Source organism: Falco cherrug, chromosome 5 (genome assembly GCF_023634085.1).
Source record: "Falco cherrug isolate bFalChe1 chromosome 5, bFalChe1.pri, whole genome shotgun sequence".
In the NCBI taxonomy this organism is placed as follows: Eukaryota; Metazoa; Chordata; class Aves; order Falconiformes; family Falconidae; genus Falco; species Falco cherrug.
In genome coordinates this window covers 71,338,875-71,356,543 of record NC_073701.1, presented here as the reverse complement: position 1 = coordinate 71,356,543, position 17,669 = coordinate 71,338,875, and the positions used below count along the sequence as shown (strand labels likewise).

General features: G+C 47.8%; 1 protein-coding gene across 3 annotated transcripts in view; it reads right to left on the bottom strand.

Moving 5' to 3' along the window:
- TNPO3 (transportin 3) overlaps window positions 1–17,169 on the bottom strand; it is a 44,166-nt gene extending 26,997 nt beyond the window's left edge. The window contains exons 1-4 of one of the 3 annotated variants that reach the window (XM_055711289.1): window positions 16,883–17,169; window positions 16,498–16,614; window positions 1,327–1,527; window positions 346–419 (exon numbers count right to left, since the gene is read on the bottom strand). In XM_055711289.1, coding sequence (XP_055567264.1) covers window positions 346–419; window positions 1,327–1,527; window positions 16,498–16,614; window positions 16,883–17,008 — 518 coding nt within the window. In that variant the 5' untranslated portion in view covers window positions 17,009–17,169. Of the gene's footprint in view, window positions 1–345; window positions 420–1,326; window positions 1,528–10,006; window positions 10,150–16,497; window positions 16,615–16,882 lie in introns of those variants that run through there. The other 2 variants (XM_055711290.1, XM_055711291.1) reach the window with 2 other exon arrangements.
- Window positions 17,170–17,669: the final 500 nt, after the last annotated feature.

Genomic DNA, 17,669 nt, shown 5'->3' with positions numbered 1-17,669 from the left:
CCCAGTGGCTCAACCTCACTGTTCAATCCTATGCTACAGCTAAAGCTGGCAGGGGATAAGGGATTGTCACATAACAAAAACAGGGATGAGGAAAATTGCTGAGTCTCAGAGAGCTGTGTTCACAGAAGCATGCACAGCCTGTTACAGGCAGCCACAGACAGCCCCATCTCTCCCTCCACCCCATCTCCCTGCCATGATCCAAGACAGTTTAAATTATTCATCAAGAAAAACTTTCCTATTGTCAGGCCATTTGCTGCTGCGTGCCTTTTTGGACCATGCAGGTCTGCCCATTTGACATTTATTCAAAGAACAATTTAGAGTTTAATGACATGAACTATTACTTACTTTTCAACCAGTGTTTGTACGCAGCCTTTCCAAGAAGCCATTTGCAGGGCAAGGTCTGCTATTGCTAAAGCAAGCTGAAAGGGAAAGGGGAAGAAAAAACAACAGAGCTAAGTGTGGTGGTTGATGAAACCTGCCCAACAGCACAGGAGAAAGGGTGCTGTGACTGTCAGACCTGAGCTCAGCAGGGCTGGCAGGTAACTCCAAGCCTGCAGAGGCAGGGTATTAATTCACAGTATCTGTTTGTGTGTGCAGTCTCTGTGGTTAACTGCACAATGCCCACTGCCTCAATGCAGTGATGTTCTCTGCTGGGCTACTTAGGGGCTGAACAAGCAACCTTGCCTCAGCGTGTGCAGTGCCAGACACCCTCAGAAATGTATGGATAATGGGAATGCTGTATAAAGAACAAATGGACTTCCAAGAATATGCCAGCACGTCGGGAGAAATCCTCCCAGTCACTCAGGGCACTGCTGGGCAGATCAACATTTTGTCTCCATTGCAGAGCACAGGGAAAACCCCAGGAACAGCTGTTTGTCCTCTCAGCCCCTCCAAACAGCAAGCAAGAGGATGAAGTAATCAATTTAACTAATGGAACCAAATAATGAAGGAGGGCAAACAATTCTGTACTGGGAGACACGAACAGGCTGGCTGCAGGCATTGACCTTCTCTGTTCTCCACACTGGAGGAAAAGCAACCAAAGGAGACTAAGGGCTTTGTCTCAGAAAAAGTCAGAGGTGATAAAAGCTGGAGCTGGTCACCACTGCTGTCACCTGCAGCACCTAATTTTTCCTCCCCCAAGCTGGCAATTACTGTAAGGGAGAGCTCCAGCAGGGCTGTGACACAAGCCTGGCTACCAGTCTGCTCTCAACAGCAAGTTAGGACTGAACAGTCCAGACTTTACCGCTGAGAGCAGCCTCAACCCACTCTCTCTCTCTCACAGACATTTATCGAGCAGCTCCTTCCACCTCTCTGCTCAGCACCTACCTGAGTTACAATGACAGGTGACAGGTCTTTCAAGTTCTGGATGTGGGACAGCAAAGAGTCCCGTAACGAAGCATGGGAATCCGTGGGGAGTTCGTAGAAGGAAGTCTGTATCTTCATCTTCATGGTCTGTGCTGCGAAGTAGCATGACTCCACATCCTGACGGATCTGCAGCAACTGGTCAGAGATCTCCCATGCGTGGACCTGCAGGCAAAGCACAGCACCGTCAGCAAGCAGGCATGGGAATGTAGAGCAAACTCAGTAGGTACCAGCAGGCTTAAGAGCAAGCTCAAATTCCCCTAGATGAAGACACATCCTCTCCCCTAAAATACCCCCAGAATTTTCACCAGGAGAGTCCATGCCACACTGCTATCATGGCTCAAGCAGTGAGAGCTGACTAATGAAGGTGCTGGGGCCGTAACACCCACCCCGTGAGCTGAACAAGCAGATCAGCTTCCAACACAGACCTGACATTGGCCGAGATGCTCATGGCCTCAGTTACCACAATCCATTTGGGAAAGAGGATCAGAAAGCAGATCTGATGACCACCCTTGCAGTACAGAGCAACAAAAGAGGCTTTTTTGGGCTAATTGCCGTACCTATTACACAGCAGTAAAAACAGAGAGAGCCCAGCAAGTGACAAATGGAAAAAGGAGGATTGGATAAAGGTCTCCCCAGATCAAAATAACGATATGTAATTGCAAGATTGAAGCTGCTGGACCCACCTAAGAGCACACACTGGGACCGGTGAATCTGCAGCAGACTATAGATGTGCTGAAGAGCTTGGAGGAGAGCCAGCAACAAGGCAAATCATCACCTGCCCAGCCTCAGAGAGGCAACAGCCAACTGGCTGGTAGGACACTGAAGACTTTGCCCTTTGTGTGTGACCAGAAGCTACAAGGAGAGCACTGGGTGAGCCAGAGGAAAGGCAGGCACCACTGGATAGACCACCCTTGCCTTGCTGAGATGGTGGAACAGACAGCCCTGGGGGCAAGCCCGAGGCACCGTTAAGACCTGCTGAAGCATCTACTGTACAGGGCTTGGTGGGAAAAGGATGCCAGTCAGGGAAGGAAAGCTTGGCTAGGTTATCAAGTGTCACCAAACATCACCAAGGGACGGTGGGGCCACTGCTGGAGCACATCAGCATGGCTTGGGAAGAAACCCTTGGATGTGAGGTCTCCTGTTAAGGAATGGGATCTTCAAAGGACTCAGACGATCAATAAAATGGTCCTCCTTTCCTGAAACATCTGCAACATGTTTTAGTTTAATTAAGAGCATTTGGGGTTTTTTTGTAAAAAATAAAATTAATGTTTTATTTTTCCAAAACACTTGAAATCTGAATTTCTGTGCATATTTAAGCTCAAACTAATAAATTCACACAATTCACCCCATGCATGCAACTAACATTGAATGCCTCGGCACCCTCCTCTGACCTGCACCCCTAAAGAAGCTAGACACAAGCCATGGGCACTCCAGGATGACCAGATCCAACACTCATCAGACTGTATTTTCTATCAGTATAATCACTATAAAAATCACTCTGCTAGACTCCAAAAGGTATCTCCTGATAGAAAATAAGGCTAATGGGTCATGTGACTGGAAGATGGCGGATATTTCTAATTTTTTTATTTGGCAGAGATGAAAGACAGTTCCAACTGACATTTCAGATGGACAAACATCACACCGCAAAAGGAGCTCCCCAAAAGCCTTGTGTTAACAGCCAGTGAGGCAGGACCCCACAACCACCACAGAAGAGGACTTTAGCTAAAGTCTGTCCGTGTGCTACAGCACACTGAAGGGAACAATTAAATAAATATATTACAAAGGATTCTATTTTTCTAGCATTTAAAAAACATCTTATAGACAAAAATTCTAGTGGGGATACTGGCCACTGCTAAATGTAGATGTTACTGTTCTTCAGGCACTTGAAGCTGCCATAATGAACAGAAATCCCAGGAAAAAAACCATCCCCTTAACTCTATCAGAAAGAAACATCCAGAAGGAAAAGCAGATCTGAGCTATCGCCTTCCCTATTCCTTTGCAGTCACAAACTTCTCCTACGCTTGGGATGTGTCTGCTGCTTACCCCTCTGTTATCTAAAAGGGAAGGCGAGCATTGAATTGGGCTGCCCAGCACAGCATGATCCTGTGATTCAGCCAAGCAACAACAGCAGCTGATAAACCATTATGGAAATAAGGGTTTTTTTCTCTTGAAAATCTGGTTTGGGTCCACGAGCCTATGCAGGCTACCTGTATGAACACCTCTGGAAATCAAAGGAGAGCTCAGTCAGACAGCCCCGGTGCACCAGAGCTGACACAAAACCCACAGCATGGTCTCCAATATTTTAGTTTTTCAGACTTCAAGCACACTCTGCACAAGGGCACCGTGGCATTACCCTTGACCCAGCACTGAACAATAAAATAAGACAGATGTCTTATTTTACTGAATTGAAACACTAGGAATTTCTGCATTTCACGAACCTAAAGCAGCATTAAAAATGAGCTGATGTCTATATAATGGAGCAGGATTACTGCTCTTTGGTTTAGCATGGTTAACAAATTACAAAATTCAACTGATTTAGAAACCTGGGAGCAGCACTTCAGATAAGCATCTTCAAGCCTGAACAATGCCATGAGGCGAGGGCTTTGCAGCCCTCATCTCCAACACCCTTTAAGCCACAGGACCTTCCTGAATTAAATCCAGCATAAAATAAAACCTCTACATTTCTAAAAAACAATTCTTCTAGTCCTCATTTCAGCCTGGTTAACAAAGGAGATTCAATTATAACCTTTGGCCAGTTGTTCCAATGGCTAAATATCAATTCTTTAAAAAAATACAGTCTGTCTAGCCTTGTCTTCCAGCTGCATTTAATACCTTCAGAGTAAAGAGCCACATGTGTTATCGAAATAGAACCCTGCATTGGCAAAACAGGTACGGACCACACAGCCAAGAAGAAATAACAGGCACAGTGGTTATGCTGATAAATCCCAGTTCAGCGAGCTCTCCCATATCCCAGCTTATTGGCTTCTGTAATTAAAACCCCTCTGTGGAACTTCAGTTCCTTTCACACCTTCAGTATTACACCAGATAGAATTGCATTACGTGACTTTATTGCCTGGATTTTCCCAAATATAAAATGAATTTGGCACTTCTGTTCCTCCCTGCGCAGAAGCACACAGCCCACTGTCCCTGTCTGGAAAGCAACACCAACATTCAAATTTTGCTTTTTTAATATACTTGAGAAGCCTCCTCGTGATTCCTCACTCCTTGTCAATCTTCTGCTGTTCAAAGACTAAAAAAATTCACCTTGAAAGAAAAAATAATCATGTTTCCAAACTTATATACCCCTTGCAGGAAGGTGGGTGCCCAGAAACAGCGGTGGTCTGCAACACCAGCCGATGCTCAAGAAACCAGATGTCCTGGGTCTGTGGCCAGGCACATCCCAGGGGTCTGCAGCGTCACGCAGCAGGGAGATACAAGGCCACGAGCAAGCCGCCAGGCTGTTTGAGACTTCAGGTCAAGGCCAGCATGATCCAATCTTATCCCCAGTGAAAAAAACAGTATTTTTTGCATATATCAAAGTAAAATTCTGATTTCTTTATAGTCAATATTAGCACAGGGCTCAGCTCCTGAATCTACTCCCTGAAATTCTGTTGCAAGATATTTTCACGGCCATTTTAGCCCATAACGTAGTATCTGAGCCAACTGTCAAATCCAAAAGGACCCAGACACAAGACTAACATATGTCAGGGATCCTCAGACCAGCCCCAAATGCTCAGCACTCTGGTGCTCTCCCATCTCTTCTCCCCTTCTCCTTTTAGCTCAACTCTGAAAAACTCAAGCAAACAACGGCACCCAAACACAACAGACAGAGCCCCAGAAGCAGCGCAGTGATTGCCTTACACTCAGCCTCAGCAGCTGCTGAATCCATCCCTCATCTCCAACCTCAGGCTGATGCTGTGAATTGCTTTTATCTTTGAACTTTGCCACAGTGACAGGCTGGAGGACAGCTGGCCAGGACTGCCCATGGACACATGGCTGGCCAGGCTCACTTTCAACAGGTACTCACCAGACTTGGTGAGTTCACAATGGTCAAGGAGAGAGTCCTTTTGGAGCTGCCACATTTCAGACAAGCTCCTTTCCGGTTACCAGGCTTTGATCCTTCCTTCCCAGCTGCCTCTGTGACCATGGGCTGTTAAATAAGCTTTCTCCAATAACTCCAGCTATTGCTGGCATATAAATCGCCTGTAAAAACTTCAAAACGGGTATTAAGAAAAATTTGGAGGTATTTCTGACAGAAATGTCCCTACGGATTTATTTATACTCTTCAGGTAATTCCCAAGCTAGCAATAAATAAAAAGCCCTTCTTAAGCAACTAAACAACTACAATAGCTAGAACCACACCAGACCTTCTAAGACTCGTATTAAAAACTTTCTCAACTCAATTAATGGGCACATACTTTCCACAGCATTTAGAATAGAACAATTATGGACAAGGCGGCAGAAACGGGGACTCAACAGTAAGTGTGTTAGGAGATCCTACCAAAAAGCATGCCAAAACCAAAGCCAGAGAGCCCAGCTCTGCTGTACAAGCAACAATCTAAGCGTCTGGAAGTCACTGATTCAACAAAGACAGCAAAATTACTAATGGTTTTGTGATCACTAATGACTGATGATACTAAAAAGAAGCTATTTGTATGCCCCAAAATTACTGCAGCATATTCAGAAATTGTACAAAGCATTCAAGAGCTGAAATAAGATGGCTTGCGTGCCCTCAGGCAGCTCCAACGACGACTACCTGGACTGCCAATCAATATATATACATGAAAAAAAGCCACCCTGAAGTAGTATTTAGCAAAAACAAATATATACGGCAGCAGAACAGGTAAGGAAGACCTTAAAGAAATGTCAGGTTAGGAAATAAATAAAATTCTTAGTCTGTGACTGCAGCTATCAAATACCCAATCTATATCTCACTACAAAGAAGACATCTCACCAACAACCACAGAGCAGCTGAGTACCTCAGGAGATTTAATGTTATTCATGGAATTTTTTTCTGGGCACATGACAACAAAGTATTTCCAGAATGTTAGAAGAGAATGGGTTTAAATTCTAGCACTGACCACCAGACCGCTAAAAAACCCCAGTTAAGAGCATCCTCCAGATAGCAGGCACTTGTGGGAAGGAAAATGACGTGCTATCATATTATAAATAGCTCAGATATGATGCTACTATTACTTTATGAAAGGATTTTTATATAAAATTGAGGCTGTTCTACAGTCAGAAGCAAAAGTGCTTTTGCAGAGATCTACTGAAGCTCCCAAGAAGGAATGAGCCAAGTGCTGTTGTGATGTTATAAACAAACCATGAGCTGCCATTCCCATCTGTACGTAAGAGTCTGTGGCTTAAAGTTTGGCTTCCTCCAGTCCCCCTAGGATCTATCCGCACATAGTCTTGCTCACATGTGTAAGATTTGCTTTTACCATCTATCTAACTTCATACTGGAGTTCAAAATGTACTTTTGATGTTAAAAATAAGCAATAAAAGAACAAGCAAAAACCAGAAAGACAGCTCAAGTCCTTGTCACTGAGCTCTGAAGATTACCACCCAAAGGGCTTTGTCTTGATGCACCCGGCTTCTCAAGGCAGATAAAAACCAAAACCCCATACCAAAGTGCAGAGCATTTGCAGCTTGACATTTACCGCTGGGATGAAATAAGAGTTGGGTATTTACATGGCTGTAATGAGAGGAGACAAAGATGTAAACAAGGCGAGCCTAGGGACCTTCTTCACACAAAAAAACCCATCCCCACAAAAAAAAAAAAAGCGCTGTATTTCAGTTTTAACAAATGGGTAGATGAGAAGGCACTCATTTAGAGATGACTTGTAGTGTTTAGAAAATTATAATTGAAAACATTTGCAGAAAAATCCAGTGTATTTTTCATCATTTTACTGTTCCAGTTCCATCACTTTTCTGCAAGAAAAGAGGACCAATGCCTAGTGAGTTCTACCACACTAATGGCATCCAGAGGGCAGAGATCATCAGCTGGACAGGAGCTGTCTATAGAAGCTTTAAGATTCATGAAGATCCAAGAGTAGCAAGTCTTAAATAAATAAAAACCTTCACTCAAGGGAGGGGAAAGAAAAATGCAATGGAGCAGAATGAGTACCCCATGCCCAAACCATCCGCACCTATGTCAAGACTCCCAGCTCCATCCTCACAAAGCTCATCCACAAAAGCAGCCCCACACCCCCACATGAAGCACTCAAGATGATGTCACCCAAGCTCCTATACAAATACAGCCTTGATGCAAGAAAAAAGCCTCAATCCTGGAGCTGGGTGGAAATGAAGCTGGCAAGATGCGTCGTTCCTGCGCGTCTTGCAGCTAGGAGGAATGGGAGGCTGGAAACCATAATCGGCTCTCAAAGTTAAGAAGCATTGCCTCTTCTGCTCAGAAGAGGATGCAGTGCCCGAGAAGCAGAAGGATTTTAGGTAGGAGGACACATCTACCAGCCTTGGTGCAGAACCACCTCCCCAGCTCCAGTCCTATGGCAGGTCCACACCAGAAATCTCCAGAAGAAAAGGGATTATTTCCTTCCTTGTGGACAGCTCAAGCTGTTCTTGAACCCATGTAGGAAGACCTCTTGCTGGCACTGTATCACCTTCTGGCCCCAGTACTATATAAAGTTACAGCTCCTGAGGGATGCAGCCAGTTCCTACCACCTACTCCTCCACCTGACCCACTAACTAGCAGAAGCAGCTTCAGTTCAGCTGATTAGACCCTGGAGATGGAGAGAGGGCAGTGAAACAGGCACCACATATTTTGAAAGATGAGGACTGGACAAAGAGACAAAGAATTGCCTAGACATCTTGAGAGCTACTCTCATTTAATGAAGCATGGTAGGAAGCATCCTTGAAAATCTGCACTTGGCTTTGATCAGCCTGAGGCTGAACACAGATGAGTATCCTACAGAAGTGCTCGCTGTGTCCCTTCAGTGCAGAACAAGAGGCACCAAAAGACTCCAGACATGGAGTTTGGCTATGCACATCTAACCAAAGGACATGCAGATGGCTCTAAGCAGCTGTGGATGTTCCCTAAGCTCCAAATTCAGTTTAGAACTAGGTGGTCACCACCATAATGTAACCTCCTAGTACAAAGCAGGAGACCATGAGCAAGAGGGAGGGATTCAGAGCTGTATTACATCGGGTGCCGATGCTGGAGGGAGTTCATGACAGCTCAACTTCACTCATCCCAGCCAGAAACCTTCAATGACAAGCAAGTCCTTCTCAAGAAACCAGCTTGGGAAAAAGGAACATCCAGTCTATTCAATCTCAGCTAGTGGAAGAGTTACTGGCAGAACAAATCTTCCAGCTATACGGAAGCTGAAGCACCAGCCAGAGGAGCTCCTAACACAGCCTTAAATTTTATAAATCCTTTTCAGACAAAGGCTGGCTTGAGCCATAAAGCTGTGAGAACAGGGGAGGCTTCACGCTTGAAAGGCAGCCATGAAGTGTTTCTCTTACACCCCAGCCTTCCAACAAAGAGCTGTCTGTTTCCACTCTTCGGTCAAGTGGTACCTCCAAAGTATGATATGCCCAAGGTCATAATTCACAAGCCAAGCCAGCTGGCAAACCCTCTCAGCTATTGAGCAGCCTCTCCCCAGGGTCTCGTCCAGGCTTTTGAAGGACAGTTCTAATGGACTTCATGCACTGAGCTCAAGCAAGCCTTAGGCAAAGACAGTGCATTCAAAGTCAAGTCTTCTGCTCCACAAGGCTTTGAAGATGACTTCAGAGGGCCAGTCAAGGTAAGCATCTTCCAGTGGACAGCCTGCCAGCCAGACTTATGTTTGTTATTGAGAAAACAGATGGCAGCTTGTGTGCTGGAGATGCGGTTGTACCACGACGGGAGCCCAGCTACAATCCCTGAAATTTCTCTCCTTTTCCACACACCAAAGTGAAGGAAGGAATGGGCCTATTCAACGCCAGTCTAAGAGATGGATACCAAAACAGCACGAAGATGAATTACGAGTTTGTAGGTGCCGTGAGAATGAAGAGCTCCCAGCTCAAAAGGGAAGTATGTAGTGGATCCTTTGGTAAAACCTTGCCGCAGAGGCAGCATTTCCTTCTGAACTTCCACCAACATGTTCAACTTGCATTTTTTCCCCAATTTATAATCTCATGCCCCTTCCTTGAAAGGATTCAACTGCTGCCATAGGCAATCTTTACCATGGAATATTTACATCGTAGTAAGGAAGGCTCTGAGAAGACAGCTGAAAAACCTAAAACTCAGAATCACAGAATAACAAAGCAGCAAACCTGGAGGTGGCTGGTCAGACCCTCTAATCAAAGCAGAAGCAATTTAAGTCAAGCCCATTCAGGGCAGTTGAGTATGTCTCCAAGGATGGAGACCTTCTCAACCCTGGTCTTCGTTCCAGGATTTATCCATCCTAATGCAGCCCAAGGACAACTTGGTCTCCTAAACCCCAAACCACAACACTGCTTTCCAGCCGCTCATCCCAAGGGGGGGTTTCACATCCCAGGGAATGGACTTTGAATTGGCCTTTGCTGAACTGCCTGAGGTCCCCATAAGCCCATTCCTCCACCCATCAAGGTCCCTTGGAAGAGCAGCCCTGCCTCCAGAGTATCAACTACTCCTCCAGCTTGGCATCATCCGTGAACTTACTGAGGATGCATCTGTCCTATCATCCAGGTGATTAACATTCAGCAGCATCCATGCTACTATCGATCCTTTGGGAATGCCACTCGTAACCGGCCACCAGCTGGACTTCAGGTCAATGACCACTCCTGTTTGAGCCCTGTGATTGGGAGAGTTTCCCAACCATCAGGTCCATCTCTCTCCAGTTCGATTACAGGAACACTGTAAGACACTGCATTGAAAGCCTTGTTAAACATCAAGGAACAGGACATCCACTGCTCTCCCCATCCACCACACCAACTACCTTATCATAGGAGGGTGCTTGGTTGGTCAGAAAACTTGTGCCTTCTGGACTATCAGTGCAGAAGACATCATTCTTGCTTCTGCAGCCTTTTCTACCCATTGCTTTTGGCCAGATATGGACCGATTTCTTGATACAGATTGAATGCTTCAAAAACTCAGAACTAACATCACTAGAGGACTTGGGCCAAACACAACCCTGCAGTCTGGAGCATCTCAGTGAGTGGGGAATGAACACAGCCCCTTCTACAAAAGATCATTAAGATCTCCTTTTAGTGTGCTGGCACACAGATTCTCTTCCAAAGCTCTGTCAAGATATCATCACCTCTCAAAAATCCATCAATGGCTCAAGCAGGCTGCTGGAGGCAAGGTTCTCTCCAGCTCTGGTGAGGGCATCCACATTGCAAGCACTGCTCTCCAAACAAGCAGATCACCTCCGGAACAATGCTTGTAAATCTGTGCTTCCTTTGCATGTGCCAAAATGAACTTCCAGGCATGCCTCTGCAGCAGCCACTCATGCATGATGGCCCAGTACAACTGGCCAAATGCCCCAATAGACCAAAAAAACCCATGAGATGAAGACCAGTAACCCTGTCCTTGAGTACTCGCGGTTACTGGGGTAACCAGCGACAAGCATTCTTGCGAATCTGGGAATTTCTCATTTATACTGGTTTGCTGGCAATATGAAACACAAATTTTGGGTCAAGCTAAAGCCTTGTTGACCAGGATGGTTTGAGCGATGGCCATACCATCATTGCCACAGGACCAGATCTAAGCTTGAAGCCTTCTCTGAGCAGTAGGGTGGATGGAGACCCTCAAAGGTGACCCTTCCCACGATCCTGTGATGTTATTTCAGGCAGGGAAGGAGGAAAGTTATTTTGGTGTTTAGAAGAGCGATAAGCCTGATGCTCTCAAGCTATGTGGCCCACAAGCAGCTCAAATACATCTCCTGCACTGTGCCTGTGCCACACAGCAGCAGGAGGGAGTGCACAGTGGGGCAGAGCAGTGCAGAACTGCCAGGGTCGCACATGGATTTTGGCAGGACAAAAGGTCCCTATTGATTGGACAATGCCAGCCCATGCCAGCCTCAAAGCGACAGACAGCACCAAGCCACAAGCACATATAAAGGAAGAGCAACGTGGCCACACCAAATTTTGGCCATTCAAGACATCAAATGAATCTGTTTTTTACACCTTTGAGTAACTCAGGAGGGGGCAGTAAGAGCTGGCCATCTTGGATGCTGTAGCCAAATGGCACCCAAAGGTTCCCTTGACCTCTTGGCTGTAGCATGACATGGGGACTTTACATTGACTTCTCATCACCCTAAAATGAAAAAGCTTTAAACAGTGTGTGCAAACAAGAGGGAAGCCAGACTGTGCCTTCCTTTCTTCACCTCCTTGAAGAAATGATCTGTTTATCGTGCATTTTGTGGGTTCCTCTCCACACAAGCAGCACTGATCATGGGGTGCAAGGGGAGTGAGATTTTATTTCCCTTAAAATGATTTGGAAAAGAATACCAAAATAATTTCCAGCATGCTTCAATTGGTAAAAGGTGTTTTGTTGGCTTTTTTTTATTATTTTAATTAGGGGTTATAATTCTACCCAATATTATCACTAAATTAACTTTAGGGACAGATCAAAGGAAAACTACATCAGAATTAGTCACTTAAATGAACCCTGTCTGGCTACGAGCCACATATAATTTCCACCTCCTAGAAAGCACTTAATAAATCAACGTTAAATCACAAACCAACCTACACTTAATCCACACCAAAAAAAAAATCCAACACACCAGCTTGCAGCTGCTTATCTGCACTGCACATTTCATGAACCCTCCACTCCAAAGACAAGCTAATGATGAAACACTTAAGAAAGCAGGATCAGAAAGCTGAACACATTTGAAACAAGTTTAACACCTACATTTGGTCCGACTCTTCTGCATTAAAGAAACTCCCAGCTACTCTGGAATTAGCCTTTATGCAACTCCAAACATACAGCATAGGTTTGTCGGTTGAATGATCCTCAAATTCTGTGATTTAGGTAAAGTTGTACAGTTCTACAGCTGAGCTCTTAAGTGCTGTACAGGACACAGGCAAGCTCACAACTACTCTTCAAGATACTCTGTTAAGAGCATGCCTCATTCCCCTGAAATAATTAGCAGTTAACAGGCAAGAAACGATGCTGCAGAGGGAAGAGATGGACAAATCTGAACCACCCAAGCCAATCGCTACCAACAATCTTACCAACACCTCTCAGTAGCACCCTGTCAGCACTGCATAGTGACTCAGGCACACACAAACTAACATTTAAACTTTAGCTTCCCATCCCCACAACGGCTTTAACGTGTGACAACCATCCTGGCAAACAGCCAGATCTTAAGACAATACCACAACTCCAGAAATGCAAAAAAATAGCAGCAACCCAGTCCCACCAGCCCATCCCACCAGAGGCCAATGGTGCGGAACCAATTGAGACCGAACTGCTCAAGTATCAAACAGGAACAAATTGCATCTAATCAAGTGCTATTCTGGCTGGCAACGAATATTTGAGAAATTTTAAGTCATTTGAACAGAGATGGTTTGTGAACAGAAGACAGACCACAGAAAGGACCTTCAGGTTATTAAATCCAGACTTGATCCAGCTTGAGATACAAGGAGACCTTATTTACAAAACAGGAATGATAAGCGAGTGTTTGGCCAGTACAGCCACTGCTTGAGGATTGGCGGATGACACTCCAAGCCTTTGGCTTGTCACTGTTGACAGTCAGCAAGCAGTTGGAGCAGCAGTCATTTTCCTTATCAACCCACCTAGTGAAGTCAGCACCAAAACCCACCACACACTCTGCTTTTACATTTTTATGTCAACCTCTGGGCACAAAATCCTCACTTGAAGCTCATCACTGAGGTTGTATGTTCCATAAAGCTGATGCCTTGCACACCACATCTCAGCAGCACGTCGTTAAAGAGAGAGATGGGATGACTGGTGCAGAAAAACGGCAAAGGAGTTTTTACAGTCTTCCCCTAAAAGCTACAGTCCCACGAGCAGGCTTCTGCCACACTGCTCGCTGCAGCTACAGGAAGGACATGTGCCCGCTGCTGCCTTAGCTCCCTCCCTGCAAGGGGAGGGAGGACACAGATCCCTAAGGACGGAGGGTGGCAGAATAACCTCCATATTATGTATTTATAAACTCTATATAGTTGTATAAAATATAGGTATAATAAGAGTACTTGCATCTTCAGTGGTGCCTGGTGCAACGGCTCATGAGCTGTATTAGGAGGAGAGGACTTAAGTTCAGGAATGGCTTTCAATCTGAAAGGAAGCCAGCTAGTTCCTGGTACAGCTAAGGCTGCGAGTTACGTTTGCCTTCATAAGCTTCCTGAAGAATGCTGCTACTTAAACATCTAAGTTTCATCTCTTTGCACAAGAAAAATAAGCAGAAAGACCTTTACTTTCCAACACACCTTCCAGGCACTTGCTCCAGTGAACGTCCTGCAACCATTCATCAGCAAACTCCTTGCCAGCATATCCCAAATCATCTTACCATACTCCACAACATGCACAAGAAGAGTTTCCAGCTTTGAAGCTCTGCTTTGCCACAGGCAGCACTAATCCTGCAGCACCTCACCATGCTGAGCACGCAACACCAGTGACAGGCACGGAGCTAGCACTGCTTGTTAAGTACAATTCCCCCAGTCTCATAAAGAAGCAGCCAAAGCTTCTGTTACACTCTTTATGAAAAATGATGTTAAATCAGACCTCAGCCATCAGCTACCTGCAGCTTTAGACTCTCAATTACACACAATACTTATATCACAAGCTTTCATTTAGGCACAGGGATCAGACAACCTCGTACCTGCAGCGTGAAGTTGCTAAGAAGCAGCATATCATCATCCCTGTACACAGCAGTAGAACTACCAGGCAGTTTTACCATGACTGGGGCATGCTCGTACCCTACGGTGGCTGTGGGCTCCCACGTACCACAGGGTTAAGATCACACATGCTGACACCTGGCAACATCACCCATCCGAGCAGTTATCTTCTCTCAGTGAGAATGGGGGGACTGGACAGCCCAAGGCCTTGAGTAAGTCAAATTTGTTATCTGTTATGTTAATGCTATCAAAAGTACTCACATTCCTCTGGCTTGCATCTGAAAGTTGAAATAAATTCAGTAAAGAATAGTTTAAACAAGCTGAACACACTGAATGAAATCAGGCTGTGCCCCACAACACCTGAAAGTCTGAAAAACAACTGGAATTAATCCTTGGATGCAGCAAATAAATCTCTGAAAGGATCAGGCCAAATAAGCATAAATAAAAAGCAAGAAGTAGAAATGCTGTCAACCTGGAGTCCAGCTGGCTCACCGCTTGTGTTTAAAACACCCTTGTACATACAACAGTCAGTCCAGAGCTGGAAAGGGATTTCTGAAGGCATTTCTCTTGAGAAGAGATCGGAGAGATATTCCTCTCTGAAAAGCACAGGGATCCCCTTTGTTTACTGGTACTAGAGCTGAGGTGCTTCACACACGCTTATCTGCAAGGCAGGACAAAAGCAGCCGTGCAGAGAAACTGTTCAGCCACCAGAGACTGGACAACAGCCAGAGCCAGTCAAGGGGAGCAGCGCAGAGAGAAGCCTTATAGGAACACAAAGGCTAAACCCACGTAAGGACACCCATGATTTAGATTAAAAACAACCTGGACAACACAGGTAAGAGCCCAAAGAAACCACAGTGGAGCAAAACAAACCCCAAGACTTCCCAAAGACGAAGACATCCCATCCTTACAGGTGGTCAGGATATTAAAAAATAAAAGCCCAAATACTTTGAGCTCTCCTCTCGATGGGGCAGTTTATACTAAGTGTGGGCAGCCAGAGTGCAGCCTGCAGACCTCTAATGCAGAGAAACCATCTTCAGCCTCCCGTCCCAGCACTGATAACAGATGAAATCCATCTTCTTCATCCTGTTGCATCCTTTGCCCATCCCTGTTTTTCCACTCTGCCCCAAATGCTGACCAGGAACTCCTCTAAGCACATTGCAAAACGCTTATCTACCCCACCAAATGATCCAAAGTAATTGTGGCACCATTAACTCCTGGCCCGCTCAGACAGAGACCTGGCAGCCCAGAGGCCTCAGCCAGTAAACATGGAGCACCCACCACTGTGACCACAGAATTGGGTTGTTCCTGGAACAAGAACAATCTCGGAAATAATAATCGCTCTCTTTGAACTGAAATGAGGTCTTTGTAGGGGCATAACCACAGCTGGCAGTGCCCTGATCCACTGAAGAACTGCCTGTAGGCCTGGACCCAGCACCGATCGGTGTTGAGCCACTTCATGGACCCAAATTCTCCACATGTGCCTCCTGAACAGCAAAGTCCCCTTCCTGAGGGGGGCAAATGAGGAATGTGGCTGTCTAAATACAGACACACAACTGACAGGCTTTTCCTTGCTTAGCAGAATTGTTGCGGAAACAAATGCTGCTGCAAAATCTCACAGTTGGATGTAACCCTGTGCAGTGTGCTCAAGTAAATTACAAACAAAGGGGGGAAAAATGTGAGTTTGTGGTAACAAACGGTCTAAAGATTTACCAGCCGGTGGGAAACTGAAAGAGCTGAACGGAGCTCTGTGAAACCTGCTTGGGAGGGTGGTGAGAGAGCTGAGGAGAGGAACTCTCTGCTCTGCTCCACAGGATTCAGGCTTTGAGATAAATGGCCCACCGAGGGAGGCAGGAGGCTCACTCCTCCAGAAGTCCTAACATGAGAGATAAAACTAACCAGACTTCTCCCAGGAAGGCATCAGCAGCCACGAAAGATTTTGGGGGAAGAGCAAAGGAGGAAAACTATGCCCCACAATGCCACAAAAAGGGCACCAGAGCTGCACAGGGAGTGATGCATCAGTACAAAAGATAACAAGGAGAAACAACAGGCTTTGGAGAGGAGACAAAACAAAGTCAGCCCCAGCTTTACAATTGAGAGGGAACAAATCTGTTTCCACCAGGTCAATGCAAGGTGGGAAAACATACACTGACTCCCAAATTTAGCCTTAAGGCTAAAGTTTGGGGAGAAGGAGCTCGCCATCCATCTTTTACAGACTCCAGAGATGAGGAACAGGGGTTTGGCTCCGTCACAGTTGCCCTCCACGCCTTCGGCTCCCTCCCGCCGGCAGCGGGCCAGGAGGGCGATGCTGCCCCCGGGCCTGGCGCGGGATGCCCGCCGGCTCCTCACCTCAGGCGGCGGGAGGAGGCCGGGGCGAGCTGCACATTTTTCCCCGACACCTCCCGGCGCCGCTTCCTCTTTCCCAGCCTCCGTGAGGGCTGTGCCAAACATGTCAGCCCGTCCTTCCTGTTATTAAAAAGAAAAGCCGCGGAGAGAGCTGACAAAGGCCGGGCCCGGGGCAACCCAGAGCCGCGGGGAGGGCGGCCTTACCCCAACAACCCCCCCGCCGCCGCCGATGGAGCCCCAGGGGGCGGCCCGCCGCGGGGCCGGGCCCCCCCACTAGGCACCGAGGAGACGCGGCCGGTCGGCGCCCCCCGGGGCGGGGAGCCACTGGGAGTGCGCCCCCTCCCCACCCCGGCCGTGCCCCCCCGCCCCGCTCCCCACCAGGCCTCACCGATCTCTGGAGCTCGCCCAACCAGCAGCTCGCCCGCTCCTTGCCGCTGGGATCGGGGTCGTGGTAGAGCGCCTGCACGGCCTGGTAAACCACCTGCAAGCTGGGCTTGCCCCCGCCGCCCTCCATAGCTGCTCTGCCGCCGCCCCTCAGCGCCACCCGCCGCTGCCACCCGCCGCCATCTCCTCGCCCTGCGCGCTCCGGTACCGGGACAGGGCGGTGCAACGGCCCAGCGGGCTCCCCTCGGAAACACACGCCCGCTCCCTTCCGTTCCGCTCCCTTTCTGTTCCTCCTCGCACCGCTCCGCACCGCTCCGTGCTGTTCCGTTCCGCCCCGGCCCCGCTCAACTCTGCCGCCCCCCGCCTCTCCCCCCGGCACCGAGCGGCTCCGCCGGCCCCGCCCGCAGCAGGCCCGCTGCCGGGCTTCCGGGGGTGCGTCGGGCAAAGCGGCCCGGGTGCGCCCGGCCCCACGCGGAAGGGACGCGCCCGGCGCGGCGGGAAGGAGCCCACGGCCCGCCCCCCGCCTCCCCCCCCCCCCGCCATCGGCCCGGCCCGGGGGCGGCCATCGGCCTCCCAGCTGCTCCACTCAGCTCGGCCGGGGGGGTCCTGCCGCAGCCCCGGGCCCGTAACCCCCCCGCCTGCTCCTGGTGCCCTGGGCCTGTAGGAACAGGTCACCCTTGTCTCCATAACCTGGTCTGGGGGAGCCCCGCTGCCCCCCCCAGCCCCATCAGCCTGGCCCACTGGGGTCCCACTGCCCCCCAGTACCTTTACTCCATCCTGGCGGGGTCCCA